Source organism: Myodes glareolus, chromosome 4, assembly GCF_982192425.1.
Source record: "Myodes glareolus chromosome 4, mMyoGla1.1, whole genome shotgun sequence".
NCBI classification, from domain to species: Eukaryota; Metazoa; Chordata; class Mammalia; order Rodentia; family Cricetidae; genus Myodes; species Myodes glareolus.
This window is the reverse complement of record NC_142029.1, coordinates 114,925,900-114,949,195: the sequence shown is the minus strand read 5'-3', so window position 1 is coordinate 114,949,195 and position 23,296 is coordinate 114,925,900. Positions and strand designations below refer to the sequence as shown.

Sequence of the window (23,296 nt, the reverse complement as noted above, 5' to 3'; positions counted from 1 at the left end):
AGAACCTCAGAAATCTTCTTTCCTCTACACATCATGGAGCTGGAGTTATATGGGTAGACAGATGTCTGGTCCCTAAGTCCAGGTGCCACAACTGGACAGCTAGCACTCGACCACTGAGCTATGCCTGCAACTCCAATGGCAATTTTAAAGGCCAGCTGTAATGGTTGTCCTGAAATCCCATCAGTGAACCTTCCCCTCATCTCTTCAGGGTTTCATAGATTTATGGTGTGCATCACTGGGAAAACTTCACATCATCTAGCTGTGCCCATTTTATTAATAAAATGTAAGCCCCTCTGTTGTCATGGTAGCACTGGAATATGATGGAGTGATGCAAGTTTCCTAAAATGTAGTCTAGTTCAGGGATTGGAATTTTCTTGCTGGCAACAAATGCTTTCAGCTGTTTTGCTAGAATGAAGGCTCAGTTAACTCTGAGATTTTATTTTCCAAAGCCTCTTTTCTTCAAGTAAAAACTAAGTCCCTGCAAACATACACACAAAGCTCTACTTAGCATCTGTATTCTTTCCATGTGAGGTTGAAGAGCACCATGCAAGAATTTTATTCTGTTCTAAAATATTAACTGTATCTGAAAGTTTTGTTAAATGAACCATAATACACCGAGGGTTTCATCAAGGATATTGTCGATGAGACTAGATTTAATTTTTTCAAATGCACTTTCTGAGTACTTGGTAGTAGTGTGGAAACTGTGCCTTGGTGTGGAGGTCAGAGGTCAGCATGTCTCAGTCAGTTCTCTCTCTCATCCATATCAGGCAGGCATGCTTGGCAGCCATTGAGAGACAAAACCAAGAAGACACTTCTCCACGGGACATGGTTTTTACTTGAATCAAAAAGGAAAGCTGGTTTTTGAGTTTGCATGCTTGGCAAAAATATTTTTTGAAAAGTACCTCAGCCTGCCACTTAAGAAAATAACTGAGAATGTTCATCTTTTCACTCATAAAGCCATATCAGTAGCCCAGAGATAAAGTTTCCAATTTTATAAGATAATCGTTTTTACTGCCCCAGGGGTGAAAGTTTGGTCCCAACATTTTCTCACCATTGCTTTTTCTTGAGTATTGAAAATATCAAAACAACTTGTAAACTCCGTAGCGCTCTTACCCTGTGATGAACATAATTAGATGTGGTTATCGATCGGGTTTAAGACCCTGAGGTCTGTGGAGTACACGGTGGCTGCATTGTGCCAGGATGTCACAGTCCTCACCATCAGCACAAGGAGCACGCTAATCTAGGAGTGGAGCTGCACAATTATTTTTCAAGGAGGCACAACCAGAGCCAATTTCAGGAGGATGAGTGCAGAACTGATGTATTACAACACACACACACACACACACATTCACACACATACACACACACATACACACACACATACACATACACACACACACACACACACACACACACACCTGAATGACAAAAGAAGTCATTCTACAAAGTTTCACTTTGTGAACTAATGAATTTGATGCAGATACTTTTAGAAGCACAGGTGAAGTGTTGCTTACAAGAGTGTGGGTGATTTAAGGACAGATGCATCTCTGACCAGCCCACCTGAACATGAGTGGCAGCTCAGGAGAGTTATATCCCTGAAGGTGGCCACAAAATTGTCATCAGCTCCACCTGACGGTCTCTTCCTTCCAGAAATTATTCACTGTGTATGTAACCTGCTAGTGGGTCTTTGAGTCTCATAAACTGCTAAGCTGCCTAACTCTTGTATATTTCTGGTATCCTTATCCAGACTAGTCTCCATCTTCCCCCAGGAGACAACCGTGGGCACATGGTTATATGCCGTGGGCTCCTGGTCCTGGGAGAAGAGAAAGCTGAGTAGTTTAAATGCACAGTTACAGCAGCAGAAAAACTTGGAAGTTGAAAGAACTGTGCACAGAACATGTGTCCTGGCGCCGTGCCTCTTCCAAAAGTGTCACTCACACACATAAATCATCACTGCTCTTTCCCATCTCATGAGATCAGTTTTATGATTCCCACAGTCCACAATACCGCAATAAACAAAAACCTCTGGAACGTTAGAAATTAAATGCACAACTCTCTTCTGCTGTTTTATAAGTGACAAATAAGGGGGTTATCGAACTTTATTTTTAATACATGGCTGTGTAGCAGCTATTGTTTGATATTCCAATGGGTTTTGCCATGCTTTCTATTTTGTTCTGCTTTGTGTGTCACTCTAGGGATATATTTGCTCATAGTTTCCATCAATATAAAAAAAATCTGCCACTCAAGTTTTTTAATTAAATGAAAAGCATAACAGTCTGTAACAAACTACTATATTGACATAATTTACAGCATAATGCCTAGTGGAAACATAAATGTCATAACTTCTGCACATTAATCTAGTAAAACACATCTATTTAGTCTGGATTCCTGGTTTTTGCCAGACACTAGGATTAATCATTTGCAAGTCAACAAGTCGCATGGCCTCAGTTCATTTTGCTAAATGTGAAGAGTCCATTTAGAGCATATGGCTATGGGATATGTGTGCACAGGGGGAAGGCAGCTGAGCAGGAACTGGGTAACAGGCCAAGGAAAAGACACAGGCATGGTGGATGCTCTTATGCAAGATGTTGCTGTTTCCTTCCTATTTCTGTGCACTGCTCTTTCTACCTAGCTTCCAAATGCCCTCGAGACTTGTAACCTTTTTGAGCTTTTCCTCTTCTGAAAGATTTTGGCATGGATTACTTAATAAATGTGTTCAGTGGGGTCTAGGAAATATTGCTAATGAAAGAGGGACAATGTGGGGTTTACATTATATCATTGGGCCCCCTGGGCACTTTTCTCCCTTCATTGTGGCCCAAGATATGGTCATTCAGGTCAAAGGTCTATGTATGGTCTAAATATTTGAATTCCTTCAAAATTCACATTAAATTCTAACCCCTAAAAGAACAGAATTAAAAGGTGAGATGTCTGGTGAGGCAATAGTTCATTACTACTGTATGCTTGTGACATTTTTAAACAAACTGACTCCAAAAAAGCTAAAGAAAGAAAAAAGATTCTACACTCAATGGCTGAAGACAGAAGAAAATGTTTATCCCCCAAATTGATTTATCAGTGTTGAGTATCCATCCATATTATCTGATACATTGACGCTCGTTGCATTTTTACCCGTAATATATATCATAAAGCATTTTTATTTAGCACAGTGTGTGTGTGTGTGTGTGTGTGTGTGTGTGTGTGTGTGTGTGTGTGTGCGTACATGCATGTCATGGAGTGAACGTGCAGATCAGAGGACAACTTGTGAAAATTGTTTCTCTTTTTCCATCAGAAGGTCCTGGAGTTTAAACTCGGGTCTTCAGGCTTATTAGCAGGCAAGCCATCTCGCTAGCACCCCAAAAATATTTTTACAGCAAATTAGATTTATGAAAGAAAAGCAAATGATACATTTATAAAAATATATGTTTCCTCGATTGCCACTTTAAATATGTGAGTGCTCTCCTCTGCACTTGATGATGTTCTCCAGCATCTTGAAATGCCCATATTCTTTAGGAATAGTTTTAGAATACAGTCATCCTTTGGTATCCCTAGGAACCAAACACAGAATCTTTGGCAAAGCTGACAGGTGTGGATTCTAACATCGTTACATCAAATGAGGTGATATTGCAGAATATGTATGTATTTTCCCACTTTAAATCATCTCCAAATTACTTAGAAAGTCTAACACAATGCAAATGCTATGGAAACCCATATAAAAGTATATAGGATGTATAAGATGCAATGATGAGAAAAAGATTGGGCACAAGCAATCTTTTTCAAATATTTTGGTCTTCAGTTGACTTAATCTAAGGCCATGGGTCTCTGGGGCAGAGGAAAAGGGGAAAGGAAATAAAACTTCATGTTTCATTGTTTTCTTTAAGTTTCTCTTTCTTTGTTATTACATCATCCAAAAGAGGGACCCAGGGACCCATTGTGATTGACAACCAACTCTAACCAACCTGTATTTGTTTTATGCACTTGGATAGAAATGGGGAATCCAGCTACTGTACTAGAAGACATGACACACATGGACACCTTAGGACCAATGAAGAAGAACTAGAAAATCACCGGGAGACAAAAACCAAACCAATGAAAGTCGGGACCCCTTAGAGCCTCAGCTCCCAGATCCTGCCTCTGCTTGAGTCTGCAATGCCTGCAAATGCACTTCACATTCACATTTCTGTGAGATACTTTCCTATCTTCAAATGCTTAACCAATGGACAAAAGAACCAATCAATTAGCATGTTTTAAATTCACAGATTCAGAATCTAAGATACAAAGTATGACTTTTATTAACCAGTCTAACTTTGCCTACACAAGTCTTCCATCTCTCATTCTTCCTCTGTTCCCAAAGGTCATGTTTGTCCTGTCACTGGAGACCCTTGCTAAGAGAAATAAAAATTTGTTGGAATTTTTTAATCTTTGCTTTTCTTCTCTTCATGACTCCTTTCGGATAGGGTCAGTGAGGTAAGAGCCAGATGTTTCCATTGATGTTTCAGCTTTGATGTGGGCACTGAACCTGCATATGCCACTTGACTAGGGGCTAATTGAAAGGATTGGTATCATCTCAGGATACCCCAAGACCAAGTTTTCAGCACAAAGATTTATTTTTTCCAGAGGGAGAGAGGACAGTAATAAGAGACTAAGACAGAAAAAGAGAGAAAGAGAAGAGATAGAGAAAGAGAGGGGGTAGATAGAGAATGAGGGAGAAGAGATAGAGAATGAGGGAGAGGGAAATGGGGTATTTTTCCAGAGTAGTTATGAGAGACAGAGTACTGGCTGCCTTTGGAAAGAAAGAAGACAGACATGGCCCACAGGTAATGGTGGCTTATAGTGGTAAAAAGGGAAACCCTATGTTAGGATGAAGTTTTTTATTTTAACTGGGTATGTTAATTAGGTGAGCCAAAAGGGACTTTTGATTGCTGGACTTCCATATTGGATAGGTAGACCTTGGTAGTCAGCCTCAGGAGGAGGAAGTGTACAAATAAGGGAATAGACATTGGTGGTTAGCTTTAAGAATATAATCATATCATTTTCCATAAGACAGAGGAAATGGGGGAAAAGACAAGGCCTGACAGAGACATATTTGCCATTTTTGTCATTTCCTGTCCTGACTACTGCTCCCAAATAATTAACTCAGAAATTAAATATGAATTTTAAGTACTTGGTCAATAGCTAGGGCTTATTACTAACTAGCTCTTACATTTTAAGTTAACCCATACTCCTTATATACACTCTGCCACATGGTGATACATTTATTAGCATGAAAGGTTCATCTCCTGCTCCCTCTGCATCTGCTGTGACTCCTGACTCTCCCTTTTCCTTCCTATCATTCTTAGTTTGGTTGCCCCACTTATACATCCAGCATTTTATTAAACCAATTCTAGTGACAAACCTTTACAGTGTCAAAAACTTTCCACAACTTTCCCCCTTCTTGTCTAATTAAAAAAAGGATGCTTTTAACATTAACAGAGTAAGATTATATACAATAAAAATAGTCATCAGGTAAAAATCGCAGTTACAATACCTAGTATATTTGTATTTGGCAAAATTAGAAAAAACACTTTATTATCTTATCTGGGTAAGTCTAAAGTTTTGTATCTATTAATTTATAGTACAATCAAGGAAAACTATAATTATAATTATTTAATCTTCAATGCTATCAAAGATCCTAGAAAGGTGAAATGTTGCCTAATTACAAGGACCTCAAGTTTCCTGGACTGTTACTGAAAGTTCTTCTGCAAATTTTGGGCATCCAACTCTGGCCTATAAGTCTAACATATCTGAGAGACATTCCTGTAAAGCAGGAAATTTTGAAGAATTGTTCAACCTTGTTTTGGTAAAGTTCAGCAGTCATCTTTCTTGAGTCCTGCAGGTTCAGTTTGGACAGTAACTGTTAGCAAGTGAGGCAAAGTGAGTTTCTTTGCCCACATGACTGGCATTTGATATAAGAAAGGTCTCAATGGATGATAAGCAGTTGAATTCAGAAGTGTAAGGTAGATTCACACTTACTTGACTCTGTGCTGCTATAATGAAATGCCTAGAATTTCAAGGGTCCAGGAATGTATTGCAACACTAGCACTAGTGTGGAAGGGGTCTTGGCTGGGTTAGAACAAGGTGAACAGGAAAAGGAACAAACACAAAGCAACTACATCCAGGATTGAGATAAATATGTTTTTTAACATATCACTTCCATAGCAGTAAGACCAATTTGAGTTCCTTTCAGGGCAAAACCCCAAAGTCTTGACTATGTTTTATTAGTACCTTGAAAGTTATGCATCTTAGTTACCATATTAGAAGGATCAGGCTTCTAACAAATGAGTTTTTAGGGGAATCATAAACAATGTCTGTACTCTAACAGAATACTATTGGCTGGATCTGGGAAGAAGGTTCAGAACAGGACTATAGTCTGAACAAAAAGGAAAACCATACCTGAACTCCTTCCGGTTCTATAACTGGCTCGTGAACTTTTGCTTTCATGTATCCTCTTGCACAATTGTGTTATATGTTACTTGCCTTCAGAATTTACAGGAAAAGCCTATAGCTCTGTAGTTCCAGTAAGCTCCTAATGACAGATGGGAAGCCGAGACAGGACAATCACCTGAAGCTTGTGTGTCAGCTACCCTGGCTTATGCAGCCTTGAACAAGAGATACCTTGTCTCAAGCAAGGGGAGAGATGATGACTCTTAAAGTTGTGCTTGCTCTCCATGCTTGAGCCATGGTGTACAGAAAGAGAGACAGAAACAGAGACAGAAAGACATAGATAAATAAACAGTGGCAGAGACAGGGAGACAAAAAGGAAATAGTCCAGGTTATCCCAAGAATATTCTGTGTGTTCTTCTACACATGTGGGTTTACAACTCTTAAGGAAACATTTAGTGATGTAAGGGGATCTGGGACAACATGATCGGACAACATGTATTATTTCCCTCAGCTCCATTGGGGGCTGGAGAGATGGTTCAGCAGTTAAGAGCATTGCCTGCTCTTTCAAAGGTCCTGAGTTCAATTCCCAGCAACCATATGGTGACTCATAATCATTTGTAATGAGGTCTGGTGCCCTCTTCTGGACTTCAGGCATACACGCAGACAGAATATTGTATACATAATAAATAAATATTTAAAAAAAGAAAATCTCTCAGCTCCATTTCTAGCTGGAGAGAAGTTTACATTTTTCTTACTCTACAAGGGGAAGAAAAAACTGAGAACTTTGACAAAAAAAGGTTTTGCAGTTTACTTATTTTCTGTCTTCAACTTAAAAATATATTCTATTAACATACAAAGAAGTGGATTTAATTTTCACTTTTTTATACAAATGTATCAGCAAACATCAATCTTATTTATATTTATGTCTCACTCTTTTGTATTTTCTGATTATCTAAACTGGACCTCAATTAACACCATTTAGTAAACACAGGTGGCTGTGTATGACCACATTCTTTGACATGCATGGACATTTAACCTCTGAATTCCCCAATGTCAGAGAGTTCACCTGATTTACGAAAGGACTACAAGCCAAGCTAACAGTAGGACAGAATACTCTCTGCTGTAGCTTTGCATCATGTTACATAATCGAGAGGTGACCACGAGTTCCTGGCAAAGTCAGAAATACACTCAGTCCTCTTCCTTCTACGCTGTTTTCCTCAAAATGATCTACTCTGCACTTTTTACAGGAGTCATTTCTAGAAGTTTTCTAAGAGGCTATATTGAAAATAAACTTCTGACCATGCATAGCAGCCTTACAAAATGGAATCAGATGACTGCACAAAAGGACCACTTATGATCCAGTCAACACTATTATGTCAAAAGAGTTTCCTTGGCTGGAATTCGAATCTGATTAGATTCTTGTTTACTAACCTCCATTAAACACACACATGTGAATGCCTGCGCGCACACACACACACACACACACACACAACATAACACATGCCACAAACAGCACTTATACATACAGCACACACACCCAGCATACACACTAAACATAGACCAACATACCAAACAAGTACCACATATGTACACATATGTATACACACACACACACAAAGACACATAGATACTAATACATACACACACCATGTGCAACACACACCATATGTCATAGACCACACATAGTACATAAACACCCAGAACACACCCCCAACATAGAGAGACATAACCAATATGTACAATACACAGATAACCACATATTTCAGTGTGGTTCTTTTTTATTTAATTCACTGCCTCTTTGATGATAAACATTTTTAAGATCAATATTTTATTATGTTACTTTTAGACCTCTCTTTCAAACTCTACTTTTATCTCTGTCTCTTTATGATGTCTCAATGTAGAAGGTTGAAGCAGCTTCTAGTCCAGCATGCTGCAGCCTCACATCTCTTCCACTCTGGCACATGCTATCCATAGCTCAACTCAATCTCTTTGTTTTCTGTTCAGCCCGCAATCACTCACCATCTTCTCATTTGGTAAGGATCTCCAACTACTGTTATTAAAAATCAACAAAATCACAGTGAAAAACCTTGCTACTGCTTTGAAGAGGCTGACCATATGTCTGAAGGGTCCTATAATTTGTGCCTAATATACAATATTGAAATTATTTTATACAATTACCCTTTATACCAAGCCTAAACATTCACTACAGAAAATATAGAGGATAGCCTGAAAAAAATCTCTGGATTCTACACCTGAGCAACACTGACCCACAAGAATCACTCTGAGAACATCAACTCTCAACCCTCAGTTTTCTCTAGATATAGTAGTTCATCTGCTCCCATGGCTTAGAATGTGTGTAGATACCCTACACATGATGAACTCTAACAGTATTTGCATGTAGTAGGAACCCTGGCAAGTGCTGTCTCTGTACTAGAACTGTTGCTACCTGTCTCGGGACAGGACTTTCCTGCTGTGTAAAATATGGGGCTTGTATCTCACAGTGAGAACCTTGTTCTGAAATGGTGTATGTGAATACTACACTAAAAACATGGTTTCTTTCAGTGTACAGGGACAGATGCTTGATATTGCACAATATGTAGCAGTCAACTATTCTGTGTAATAATATAACATAAAGAACCTACTGTCAGCAAAAGCCTGCCAAGTACTCAAAGTACATCCAAGTCCAAGCACAGTAAACTTTGTCTGCCTATTAGATATGTGCCCCAAACATCTTTTATTTGATAACTAGAAAAACCAAGATCAAATCAATGGAATCCCTGCAGGAGGATTATCTAAACTGGACCTCAGTTAGCACCATTTGGTAAATACAGGTTTAAGTTGAGCTTTCTGTCTTGAAAACAATTGCAATTGTTTCTTCACCGATTCGCCCAGTTTCTTTTCTATGCAGTCTGTTCTCCACAAAGCATGGAAAATGATCGTTCAGTAGGACATGGTGGTGTAATCCTGCAACTCTAGAACTTCAGAAACGGTAACAGAAACATCATGAGCTTTAAATCAGCCTAAACTACATAGCAAAGACATGCCTCTAGTAAACACGCAAGCAAACAGAAAAGGCGGTCTTCTCATGTGCATCACTCAATGCCTCCCATAGCTCTAAAGCTATGCAACCTCCTTGGATGCAGTCGTGGTCCTTTCCTCTGAATCTTTTCAAGTCTCCGTAGAATGCATCTGAATGGACATGGGTTGTGCCTTTGCGCCAGAACAGTGCAGCAATTTTTATGTTGCTTCTGTTAAATGTGACTCACTTGTGAGTTCCTGTTCGGACCCTTTAAAAATGTTTAAAGCCTGTGGATTTGCTGATATGCAAAGCTTTGCTGCTATGAATTAAAATCAAAAGAAGTGCACAGGTAAACTTTGCTGCATAGAGAATTAGTTGGCATGTACCAGATATTAATGGAAATGAATAGTTTGAGAGTCTCAACTATGAAAACAAAACAAAAAAACCCAGATATGTCTGGAAAGCTTAGTGTCTGACATGATTGACAGTTCACAAACCTATCCCTGTACAGCAAGGTGTTGATAGCAAGTTTTGTTCTGTGCAGAGTCAGCATATACACTGACCACACAGCTGCACGCACCTTTAAACATTATCCACAACTGTCCTCTAAATGATGTGTATTTCTCCACAGATAACTCTTGCCAGAGAGTCTTCATCCACAGAGGTTGTTATTTCTCCTCCATATGAGACCTTCTTCATCTACACGAGGTCACTTTTTTCTGTTGTGCTGTGACACCTGCTGTCCCTGTAGCCATAACCACTTTTTGTCAGAAACTCATTTGTCCTTCTTCTCTATGCCTATAAGATGTGTCCTAAGGGACCAATGCACAGTACCCTTTCACAACCACCCTACGGACAGGACAACCCTGCTCCCAGGCCAACTAGTCCACCCACTCTCCCTTTATTCACTTAATTTCTTTATGGAAATTATCCCCATCGCATCTTATATTACTTCTTTTCTAAAGTATATCTTCTCTACTGGCGTGGGTGTTTCCTAAGGGGAGAGATGTAATTTGTACATGCTGTATCCTTAATGCCTAGAACAAAACACAGTAGACACTAAATAAATATTTGTAAAAGTAACAGAAATATGGATAAATTATTTCAAAAGATCCCAGGAGTGAAAATGAGAGTATCTGTATAGAGAGGATAGAGGAGAAAGGCACACAGCTGGCTTTCTCCTAGCGGCCTGAGACAGCAAGTGCTGCTGGGGAAAGTGGAGGGTGAGGACCCAAGCGAAAGCTTAAAGAACTCAAAGATTTCACTTTTTTATTTTTCCTTTACTTTTGTATTTATACTTTCTTTTTATTATTATCATTTTATCCTTTACAGGTTGTTTTCACAATGTCCATAATTAAACTAAGGCAATTTTCTTGCTTTAACTCAGAAGGTCTGTATGCCACAGCAAATCTCAGCTGGGATATTATCATTGAAATACATTGGTATGATTAGGTTCGGGACACCAAAGTTATTCAACGAATTTTGGTATTTTCTGAGTCAAAATTACTAACTTATATACGTCTTAATCCCCAAAAAGAACTTTTATAAACCTTATATTTATTAAATTCAAAATGACTATATACATATATCTGTTAAAAGACATTTTCCCACTTCGAATGTAGCATATCAAAGAACCCAAAGAGCCTCTACTCTTATAGAGCAGACGCCACATATTTTCATATAAACAAGAAAGTCCAAGGTATGTAATTCCTCAAAATCCAAAATGGCATCACTTACAACCCTCTTCCTCTCTGACTCGAACCACTCAGCTCCATCTCATACCAGACTGAGGCTAAACATGGAAACATACACCATGGTCCAGTTCATCTCAGCAGAAACTGATGTCCTCTGGCAAACTTTTCATTAAAGATACGAGGAGCACTCAAAAGCAAATAACTTTTTTAACTTCTAGGAAGTGAAAGTGTTGTAATGAACAGTTACTCCATATAAATATCTCCACATGATGATGCGAATAAATGTTCAGAGACTTAATGTTTAGAAAAGCAAGATTTCCCCAAAAGATCTAAGGTAAAGCAATGGGTAGTATGTACCACTTCAAAGCATTTCTTCCCCCTAGTGTAGCTAGGCATGATTTATTTTATACACGATGGATATAGTGTTCAGACTCTAAAAACCCTGCAGAATTTGCTTTAAAGTTAACAACAGCAGGATTTCCCTGTGTATTTTTTCATATTTTGGCTTTGTGGCCTTCCTTGGGTGCTAGTGCTAGGTGAATGGAATTTTCTACCTACTTTATAATCTAAAGAGAGATTAAACCAATGGGACACCGAAAAAAAAAGTGTTCTCTTGCAGACAAATGACTCCATATGGGCAGTCTCCCTGCTCTCATGCTTAAGATAAGTAATGTGAAATCCGGTTCAGTGATAGGGATGTTCACAGTAGTATTGCTGTGGATGAACTTTACCTCGGCACAGACAAGTGGTTGCAGTCAAATCCTCTGAGCATTGCTTTACAGCAGAGAAGACTGATTTAATGATCAATTTTATTTCTCTTTTGTCTTTAGTTATATTTCCTAGACAGAGTTTCTCTATGCAGCTTTGGACCCTTTCCTGAAACTCGCTCAGTGGACTAGGCTGCTGACGTCGAGATCACAGAGATCCACCTGCCTCTGCCTCCGGAATGCTGAGATTAAAGGAATGTTCCACCACTGCCCGGCTCAATTTTCTATTAGCAAAGATAAATAGTTATTGAAAACTAATGAAACCAGTATTACTGGTTTGAAGGACACTTGACCATTCCAACTTCTTATAGATGACACAACACTTTGGCATATACTGCTCAGCCCTGTCTAACACCAAAGTCTAAAACCATTTTCAATAAATATTGTAATGTATAAAAAATTACATTTAGCTGACTTCATAAGTTAGGTCTCTGTGTAATCTTCATTAAGCTGAGACAAACACTTGCGATCATTTCTTAAGACTCTCAACTGGATTGTTAGTTTATGACCTAATTTTATTTCACTCCAGGAATTGCGACAATCATAGATGACTTTTAATATGGTTTTTGCTGTTAAGATAAGAACAACAAAGTGTTCTAAACCCAGGTGATCCAACCCTTACCCCTGCCTCTTTCCCAACAAGGACAAATTAAATTGCTTGCTGAATAATTACATTTCTAATATCACCAGAGCATAGTTGACAAAGTCAGCTTGGATTGTCACAGTGAGGTAGCTCCTGTTATCATTAGGACTTCCCGGGGGGCTAATACAATGTGCAAAAGCATCATTTAAAATGATCAGGAAGGAGCCATAACCCATTTTTCTCTCTAAATTCCAGTACACCAGTCAGAGTTATTTGGGCACCTGTTTGCTGAAGAGCCTTTGTTTCCATTTTCCTTTATAATCTCTAAGGCAACACTCTGACAATGACAAAGGATTTTGTGATTTACCACAGCACCACCAAGGAAGGCAGCGATGTAAAAGCTTATCAGTGGCAGGCATTCTCTGTTCTCCAGTACATCATTTGCCTGGGAGAAGAAACAAATGCTCTCCTTTTCAATAAAATGGATTTATCCCAAAAAGGGAGAATAGGGTCAAGGGAGAGAGAAAGTGCCTTTGATTGTGTCCTTGCTGTTGTTTTTAAACCAACATAGCTTACAGAAGCATCTGCGAGCAACTGGAAAGTAAGCACAGACACTTCTGTGAGAATTGGCAGACAGGCATTGCCCCCGGTCAACTGGACTTTCCAATCTCATCTGGTAAATTCAAAGGCATTGCTCCGGGAGGCAATCCACACATTGAACAACCAGTAGTTTTCATCTGAGAGCAAAAGTAACAGGGACGCAAAACATAAAACAAGAGAAGAAAGTGGTCCTCATAGACCTTCTGCATGGGAGCCATCAGAAGAAAGTTAGGCTATTTGCTGGCCTAGTGAAACTGCTGCTACTAGAGAACAAAGTATCTTTATCAGAAACCAACGACATGGCACATGCTATGCAGATATTATGTATGATTTCCCACAAATAATGAACAATTTATATTTAGATGGAAAGGAACTTTACTATAAGGAATACTATCACAATAGGCTCCATCTTAAATACTTATAAGTGCGTTAGCACAATTCTCAGTCATTGTCCAAGAGGACTAAAATGGCCAAGGAATCCACCAGGCAGAACATTTTGCATGACACAGAGAAACAATTCACACCTTTTACTTTGTTGTTCTTTCAAACATGAAGAATAAATGAAACATAATCTATAAAGGGCTGCTGGGAGTCAAGGAAGTTCTTTAGTAATCCAGCATGCATGAAGGGTGAATCCCACTGCACTCCCTATGACTTCACTTATGTGGAGAATGCCATATCCTCTGAGAATTATTTTTACATGGAACAATGGATTATTTAAATACAACAGAGGTTAAAAATGTTGATGACTTTCTTCTCTATGTGTGTGTGTGTGTTTAGATACACACACAATATACATTCAAAAACATACTACAATATTTATGACTTCTGCCCAAAATGCGTCATATATATTATTATAAAAACCTTAGCTTTTATTGATGTTAAGTAATCTAATGCTGAAGAAAATGATTTGCTGATTTTTTTAAAGCTTTTATCTAATCATAGCTAGTGTTTTGGGTTTGTTACTCTTATTATTACTATGTCAAAAATAAAAGTACAGAGAATTGTCTGCTCCTCTTTCCTGCTAATTCTAAACAGAATTGTTATCAGTGAAATGGCCCTAAAATAAATACGCATGTGGCAGGTCTGGAAATGAGGACTTTGTCTTCTGTTGTTGGATACGTGCTCATTACACATTACAACTTTCCCAGCTACGTCTTTTAAAAGCTTATTTTCATTTCCATCCCTTATTCTGGTTTTGGCTCATGGAATTTGCTTTGACCAACAAGGATTTGACAAACAGAACACTAAGTTTAGAAATGCTGGCACGTTGTGAATCACCCTTTCTCTTGTTACTGCAAACCTTGTGACCACACGTAACCTAAAGAGGGACTGTAGAGTTGGAAGGTATCACGCAATCTTCCGTGGGAGAAAAGTCCCCAGCAGTCTTAGCAAGCTATAAACCCTGTGAGCTACCCTGCCAGCCTGTCAGACAGGATGCAGCTGATGGCACAACAGTGGTGGGACAGTTACAACTGTAACCTCTCACTTCATGATGAATGTGAAGTCTTCTCCGTAGACGGAATTTCATTACTTATACTGAAAACCACTCAAAGGCCCATAGCAAGGGCAGTCAGTCTTTAGTGAGAACCTGCCATCATTTTGATAAATGACTATGGGGTCAAACTGCTCCCTAAATTTGTATGTTTACACCTGTAGATGAGTGCTGCTCTCAGCCTTCACCAGAGAAGCTTCTGTTTGTAGAAAGTGGTGGTAACAGAGAAACATATAAGGTCAAACTGCTGAGCACAAAGTCTGTGCAGTTCCCTGTTCTAAGTCTGTATCACCTCTCCATGGCGCAGGGAAGAATGTAGAAGTATGTGTATGGGGAGCAGATCTGTGAAATTCCGTCTTCGGAACTTGGCATATCCCATAGACTCATGAATTCACAGCAGCTGTAGTGACGTGAAGAAGACATGCACAAGGTATCCACACTGTACAAAACCCACATGTTTGGGCCTTAAGTGGGTTTCAGTTCTATCACTGGTAGGTTTTTTGGTCTTGAACACACACAAGTGGGAGGATGGCTACACACCCCTCTGAAAATACTCTTCTCTTCTGTTCTTTCTCTTCCCCCACAGACTCATCTACTCCTCTTGTTCCAAACAAGGCGATACAAATCTCACAGAGGCACATTTACTTTACATATGCAAATTTATCTTTCTGAAAGGTAATTTTGCTGAGTCACTTGTGTCTGAAGTTTCTCAGAATAATCAAGATATGAAAAAGATATTTTTCAAGGCTGAGTATATTCTGACCTCTCATGGTCATAATTCAAGGTGGAGACTCCTGAGCAAACTTTATTACTGTTTTCTAAAATTTCACACAATATTCTTCCTATTGTCTTTGTGATTCTTCCCACAATAACAAATTAAATTTGTCTTCCTCCCCAGTCTCTCTCTTACACCACAGTTTACTCAACTTGAAAAGATTGAAGGGTGATTCTTCAGATGCTTGGACCCCACGGACAGACAGACTGGACTGGAAGTAACTGAGGAAGAATGTTTTATCTCATTGGGAACAGTTCCAATGCACAGTTCACACTTAAAGAAAGGAAACTTAAACAACACCTCCTCAAGGACAAAGCATTTACACAACATATTTGACATTCATCTGCAAAAAATTGCTCCGTTTACACTCTCCTGACTCATTATTTATTCAACATTTATATACTCCAATGTAGACTCATTGGTACTTATTTTTTCAACTATATTGTAGCAATTTTAAATTTAATTTGTGACTCAAATATGTCATTTCTAACTTTCAGGAACCTTTTTGGGTTTTGTGTCATAATAGCCTCATTATGTTTCCTTCTAAAATTTGAAAAAAAATTGAATGTGTGTGTGTATGTGCTTGTGAGATGTGTATGTGTGGTATGTTTTTGTGTGCATGTGGTGTGTGCGTATGTGTTTCCATGGTATGTATAGGTATGTGTGTGTTTGTGCTGTGTGTGTATGTGTGATGTATATGGGTGATGTGGTGTGTGTATGTCTGTGAGGGGGTATGTGTGTGTTTATGGGTGTGTGTGTATGTGGTGTGTGTGTGTGTGTGTGTGTGTGTGTGTGTGTATTGCAGGCACCTCTCTGAAAGTCAGAGGACAACCTCGGATACCAACCCTCACTTTCACTTTGACACAGAGTCTCCTGCTGCCAATGCCTATGCTGCCAGACTACTTTCTTCCAGATTTCAGGATTCTCCTATTTATTTATCCTCTTGATAAAAGGGAACAGGCATTTCAGACATGGGTTCAGGGGCCTAGCCTTATGTGTGTTCTTGTGACTCTGAACTCACTTCTCACACTTCCGTAACAAACATTTTACCTCTTCAGTCATTTCCCAGCCCCCTCTTTGTGTCTCTTTTTTTAAAAAGTAGTTTTATTTGTCCTAGCACTTCCATGTTTTCAGGAGCCATAAGGTACTCTAAAATGATTTATATGGGACATTTCCTGCTGCAGTCCTATAATCAGTCATTTCTGAAATAGCCCTTGTTCCTTCAAGAGCAAACTTAATAAAAATAAAAATCTTGATATTTCATGTGCTGTTCTTACAGGGACACACTGTATCTGTGTCTTCTAGCATGACTGGGGGAAAACAGCTGTGTGCACATGTGTATATAGACAGTCTCGTACAGAAGTGTTTCTGGTTTTTATAACATGTATGAGTATATATGTACATACCAATGCCTCCAAGAACTCTAAGCCATCACCACATGTATAACTAATAATCAGTAACCTTCTACACCTATTGCTACAATTCCAGCCCCAGCATCTGCCTCCACTGACTTGGTGGCTTATGTCTGGCAGACATGACATTAGAACTGCTCAGTGGAAAATAGCACTATTAAACAAATAACCACACAAGTATAACATGGGATATCTTTGGTCTTATAGCTCACTTCAACAATTTTTAGGTAACACTGGCCCCAGTTGAGATTGCTCTTTATGTAGTTAATAAATGATTTGATTCCTTGTCATATTTGAGAAACTGTTTGAGGAGGGTGTGACCTCCCAAATCATTTTTATTTAATTTGCATATATTAACATTCAATCTATGATTTGTATTCTCTATGGTTTTGACAAACTCAACATGCAATGATTTAGTATCACCTCCACAAAGAGTGTTTTTTCACTTCCTTCAAAATATTAATTACATCATTTGCCCCTTTGACCACCTGCCCAGCCTATTTATGTCCTGACTGTCACTGTTCTACTGCTTACACTCTGCACATCCTCCCTTCTCAGGACACATGTGACTAGAATCATATAGACCATGCTATATGCAGCACAGTTTCTTTCATTTAGCAATATGAATGTAATAGTATTGTGTATATGAAGTTTATACTTCATTTATTTCACCACTGAATATTTCCATTATTTAGATAGCCCACGCTTCATCATTTGCATATTGAAAGGCATCTTCCATATAGTTTTTTCTTGGGGTTATTATTATTATTATTATTATTATTATTATTATTATTACTAATATTACTATTGAGAAAGAGCTTCTTGTAGCCAAGTCTGGTCTCAAACTCAGTATGTAGCCCAAGGTAACCTTTCACTTCTGATTGCTCTGTCTCTATCTCTTAAGTGCTGAGATTATAGACATATATTATTATATTCAGTTTATAATCTCCTGGCATCAAATCTGGAGCTTTCTATATTCTAGGTACATACACTCCCAACTGAACGACATGCGCAGCCTGTAAATTAATTAATATTTAATTGTATAACATTATTATTAAAAACATGAAAACAAAAACACTATTTGTTAATTAATTGGACAAGCATTGAGACAGGCTTTCTCTGCAGCTCTGAAGCCTGTCCTGGAACTAGATGTTATAGATCAGGTTGACCTTGAACTTAAAGAGATCTGCCTGCTTCTGCCTGCCAAGTGCTGGGATTGAAGGTGCATGTCATCAGAACCTGGTTACTAGATAGTATTAAGAACGCTTTTGGGTATATATGGATTTTCTTCTACTTTCTGATTTACATATAACTGTCCGTAATTCCAAACCAGTCAGGGAAACACCTAGTGAAGAAGACACGAGCTATTTGATCACCGGGAAGAGCATTTGGATTTGTAACAAATCACGAAAATCTTTCAACTGTGTCCACCATTTTACAAGTTCACTGAAACTAGATGGAATGCTGCCCTCAATCCTCACCAGTCTTTTTAGCAATTTTTAATGTAAACTAATTTGGAACACGCCATTTTGTCATTCTCTACTTGCAGGTCTGATTCTAAAATAAGGCCATTAGGTTCCTGAAAAGTTCTTCCTCCTATAGCAGCCAGTTCTCAAGCAAGGCTGAGCTGTGGAAGAGCTCTTTCATGCTTCTCAGGGAAGCAGACCCAGGAAAGTCCAGCCACTAAAAAAACAATTGTGTAGAGCAAAACTCTGGGTGTTTGTCTGTTCTCTTTAGTCATTCTGCCTGATTCAGAGAGTATCAGTCAGGTTAAACCCACTCTTGACACGCAGCTTTGCCACCCTCATTTCCATCTCACTGATCAATGTGTCAGGTGTCCCAGAAAGTGACACTTGTATCTCACTTAGAGCAGTAATCAAGAACACTAAACGGCGAAATGAAGATAATAAAACAGCCAAATAAATATTAGATGATAGAAATTGGGTAAAGATCAGAAACTGAAAAAGAGTGTTTCCTACAGAACATGGTAAAGACTTCAAATATAAGTATCCCTAAACATGATTCTTTTTAGTAGCTTTTAGTGTTTATCTTAAGCAGATGTCTACAGGGAGATAAAACAAATTTATTATAAAAGCCTGTTATAAAGTCTCTGTATTAAATGCAAGTATGATGAAGAAGTGTAAATGCCTCCCAATGTTTTATTTATTCAACTGTCAATGACAACTTGATACACACCAGAACTTGAGAGTTAGAAATTACAGACCCCATGCATGACATAGTATACTTGTATTTCCCAAAAGAAAGCATAATTCCCTTGAAGGGAGTATTTACTTGGAAAACTCTACTGTTGGATAAATTCAAGAGAAACTAACTCGGGCTGTTATTGCCTCCATAAGTATTGTTAACTCACACATGAAAACAATAAAGAGACATGAGTTCAAACAGGCAAGGAGCTGGAGAAGACAGAAGAGAAGCAGACTGAATTCAGAGAGTGGGTATCAGAGCGCAGACAAGGACAGAATCGGGCAGAAACAGCTTCTGAAGGTTCATTTCATAGTGCAATTTTCATTTAATGCCCAACATCTCTGATACACAATTTTTCAGTTTACACTATGGCTTCTCCCAACCTTCATGTCTCTTATTACATTTACAATTTAATAAGCAATATTAAAAGCAAATAATATTGTTGATAAATAAATAATTAATGTGTTGGCTGCTTTTCAACCCATCAGTTGCTGGTATTAGGGCAAAAACCTTCTATGTATACATTTCTGAAACATATGAATATGTTCAAGTCTACTTAGCTGTCACATCTTAACACATATTGATTTATTGAAGTGAAATTCCAAATTTATCTCGCCACACACAGAAACGGATTCAGATTTCAAATGAGCACATTTCGAGCACTTTCTGATTGACAGCTGGGGTTTTAAATCGTCACATGTTGTGACTATTTCGTGGGAGGTAGTGCACAAGTGGAGAGTCAGTGGCAGGACAGAAACGTATTGTGCAATTTCAAGAAAAATCTTTCCTTGACTTTGAAAGGAGTGTCTATTTACTTCTACCTGCCCTGTTTGATAGTTTGTGTTTACTTGGGGGAACACTGCAATACACAAAACGTGATACTGTTCAGAAAATGTATTTGATTCTTGGACACAACAAAAAAGCTGTACAGTCAGCGAAAACCTTTTACCACACAGTAATAGGTTATGATATAAATGCTAAAAGTTCATGCTACTTCATGTAAAATGAATGTTGGGTATATAGTTATATCAGTCACATTTCCATATACTAAACAGCATATACATATGTACGTTGCTTGAACAATATTTGCAATCAATACTGATTCACCATATATAAAAATAAGTGTTATTCTAATAAAACTGTCTTTAGGATAATTAAATTGTTGGAAATGGGTATAATAATGAAAACAAAGACATTTGTTCAAAAATTAAGGCAACCACAATTTTTAGAGATTTTTATCATGTATGCTTTCCAAATTTTATTTACAGCACAGACATTGAGTTTAATTCTATCAGCTTCTCATTATAATGTGCTTAGCATGGAAATCATGATACTTGAGTTTATATATTCTTCAAATAAATAAACCTGGCTATATCAATTTTATGTGATGAATTATTGTTCAAAATAACATAAACAGACTTTTCAGAATTAAAATTCAACAACAGATCCAGTAACAAACCAAAAGGAAGTCAAAAAGCGGTGATGAATATGGAAAAATTCAATATGTTAACACATGCCTCAAAATAAACATTACAAGAGAGTCACCAAAAGCTCTCAGTGGGGTCAGGAGACTGCCTTCATATCTGTTGACCTGCTCTTGGTCACTGGGACCCACAAGATAGAGGAGAGAACTAATTCCTTCAGAAAAATTAGAGCAGCATACAACTGTTTGAGTGGGGGCATTTTGTATTGCAAAGTGATGGAGATCTTCATATAGTTTTGTTAACTGATACTTAACAATAGTCAAATAATTATCCATGCCTTTTACCTGAGAGACACCTGGTGACAGACAGGAACAGGATTAGTCTCCAAAAGGAAGTCATGCTTGGTCTCTGGACTCTTCTGGCTCACAGGGCGATGGTCAGCACTGATGCTTCCTCATTGAAGAAGACCCTGTTGAGATAGATACAGCTTTCAAAAACTGAGAAAGCCCCCCCCCCAATTTATAATATCAGTAACACAATTTCCAGTGCACAGGTCAGGTGCATATAGCATCCCATTGTCTTAGCTAAAGTTTCCACTTGCAGACAGTGATTTGACAAAAATCAGAGCAACACTTAAGGAAGGGATATGGAGGCCGGATCTGATGCAGAAGCCAGGGAGGAGTGATGCCTACTGACTTACATTCCTGACTTGCTCAACCCCATATCTTATGATACCCTGGGCACCCATGGAGGCTTGGCTCACAATGATCTGTGCTCTCCCACATCAATCATCAATCAAGAAAATGAGCCAGAGCCACTCACACAGACCTATCTGGTAGGTAATTTTTCTCAATTGATGTTCCCAACTTCAAAATGACTCCAGCTTGTATCAAGTTAACATCAAACTAGCCAGCATATCTACTGATGATGTTAAAATAATTCTTCTACCACTAAGTCACTGTGCAACACAAAACTTCAGAGCATGGATGATCACTGCTTATTTGCTTCTATTGAATATTCTCTCACAGACACTGAAAGTCCAAGGGTCTAAGAGGGATAAGTCCTCACAGGGAACATATAATTATTTCATATACTAGACAAATTTTTGGACGTGAAGCACAGGTTCCATAACGTCCACTCCTGGTCTCGAAAGAAACTAACAATCAGTTAACCAAGAGATGTTACACACCATGCCTGGAGCTCCAGAAACCTCCACAGAGGACATTCTCCTTTAATTATTAATATCAACTGCCTTTGGTTATAACTCTAGTGATTATCTGTAGTGTGTTATAGCTCTCTCCTTTGGTGTTTAATATCTCTCATCATCTTTAGCTAGGCAGAACCTGAGGGAAATAAAGATTATTCATGAATATTTAATATTTTTATAACGCTATTTTTATAACAATAAGCAGAATATCACACTGATATCTTCTGGTTTCTTTTTCTGCACTGAAGGACATAATAAGCATGTAAAGAATGCAAAGTTCCGCTGCCAAACTTTCTGCAAGAACGTGATCAATATGCCTCACAAATGCTTAATTTTTTACTAGACTGCAAATTTCAAGCATCGGCTGTAATTTTTGTGGTCCAAAGTTTCCATTTGTTTAAGGGGCAGTTCTATAGTACTTCTATGGTTTTTACATAATTGTTCTCTTGATGTACATTTTCATTATAGACTTTGAGTTAGGGGTTATCTCTACCTTTGGGAAAATATATTCAGATATAGACATGCCTATATGTTAGCCTAACTTTGTGATTAGCAATAAAAACAGGAAGAAAGTTGATTGTGTATAATGATGGACTGATTTATAGCTAACTCTCTTCAATACAAGTGACTTCCCTGCATTCTTTTATGAGTAAATATCATAGAACAATAAAACTTGAAGCACGCATTAAGTAACTTAAAGATAATTTTTAAAATTTAAAACCATTTTATTATTTAAACACCATTTGTTTTCCAAAAGGAAAAAATATGATCGATGACGAAGATAAGGGGCAAAGAATGAAAGTCACTGGAATTTCAAGAATAATTTGTGATGATTGTATATTTGGATTACCACACTTTTATTTCTTGATAAGGCTGGTATTTCTGGATGGTGAATTCTGGGATGGAAACAGTTTTTACTGGATTGATTTTGGTAAATTTCCACTTAAACCCAAGTTCCTAAAATTGCTCCAATCAATGTTCTAACAGTTTCTATTATTTTTATTATTCATCTTCAACGAATGCCGGTGATTCTACAGCACCTATGTGCTACACCTTCAGAAACTCTGAAGGAAACCCAACTCTCGCATGTCTGCACATGCATTGGGACTCAGAAGGGAACCAGGACTAGAGACACACACAGCAGGACAGCCAACCGCAAGGCCCACACTGTTATATACGAAAGATTGTTCCACATTTTCTTCTTATAAAATACAAACTTTTGTACACTGAATTTGATAACAAAAAATACATTTTATTTTAAAGGGTCTTAAGGGCCTTTCATTTCTCTCTCTCTCTGTGTGTGTGTGTGTTATGAAGGATCAGCATTTGATTCACAGGACTTAAAAACAACAAAATTAAAGAATATCTAAATTGTCTCCTTCCTATTTTGTTTTCTCACTTATGCTTTCTTTCTGTTTGAGGAAAGGCAAAAGATTTTGTAACCAGCTCCAAGGTTGTAAACCTGTAAAGCATCTCCAGGATTTCCATAAATGCAGTTATCTTATGACTTAAATTACTGTGTCAAAGTAATAAAACAAGATCCCTTATCACAAATATATTAAACCCCTGCTAGATACCAGATTAAGTTATCATCTCTGAATTCATGGTCCTAAAGCTAATGGGAAGTTGACGTACTCAGAAGTGCCTTCTCGGTGACAAACAGCTAACACACTACACTGCTGTGCAGAGAGGCCCTGT

At 38.1% G+C, this 23,296-nt stretch overlaps 1 protein-coding gene across 1 annotated transcript in view; it reads right to left on the bottom strand.

Moving 5' to 3' along the window:
* The window catches only part of Cntn5 (contactin 5), a 1,188,481-nt gene that overhangs the window by 661,870 nt on the left and 503,315 nt on the right, over positions 1-23,296 (bottom strand). Inside the window, exon 3 of the mRNA XM_087905876.1 lies at positions 20,736-20,860. Coding sequence (XP_087762002.1) covers positions 20,736-20,790 — 55 coding nt within the window. The 5' untranslated portion in view covers positions 20,791-20,860. The remainder of the gene's footprint in view (positions 1-20,735; positions 20,861-23,296) is intronic.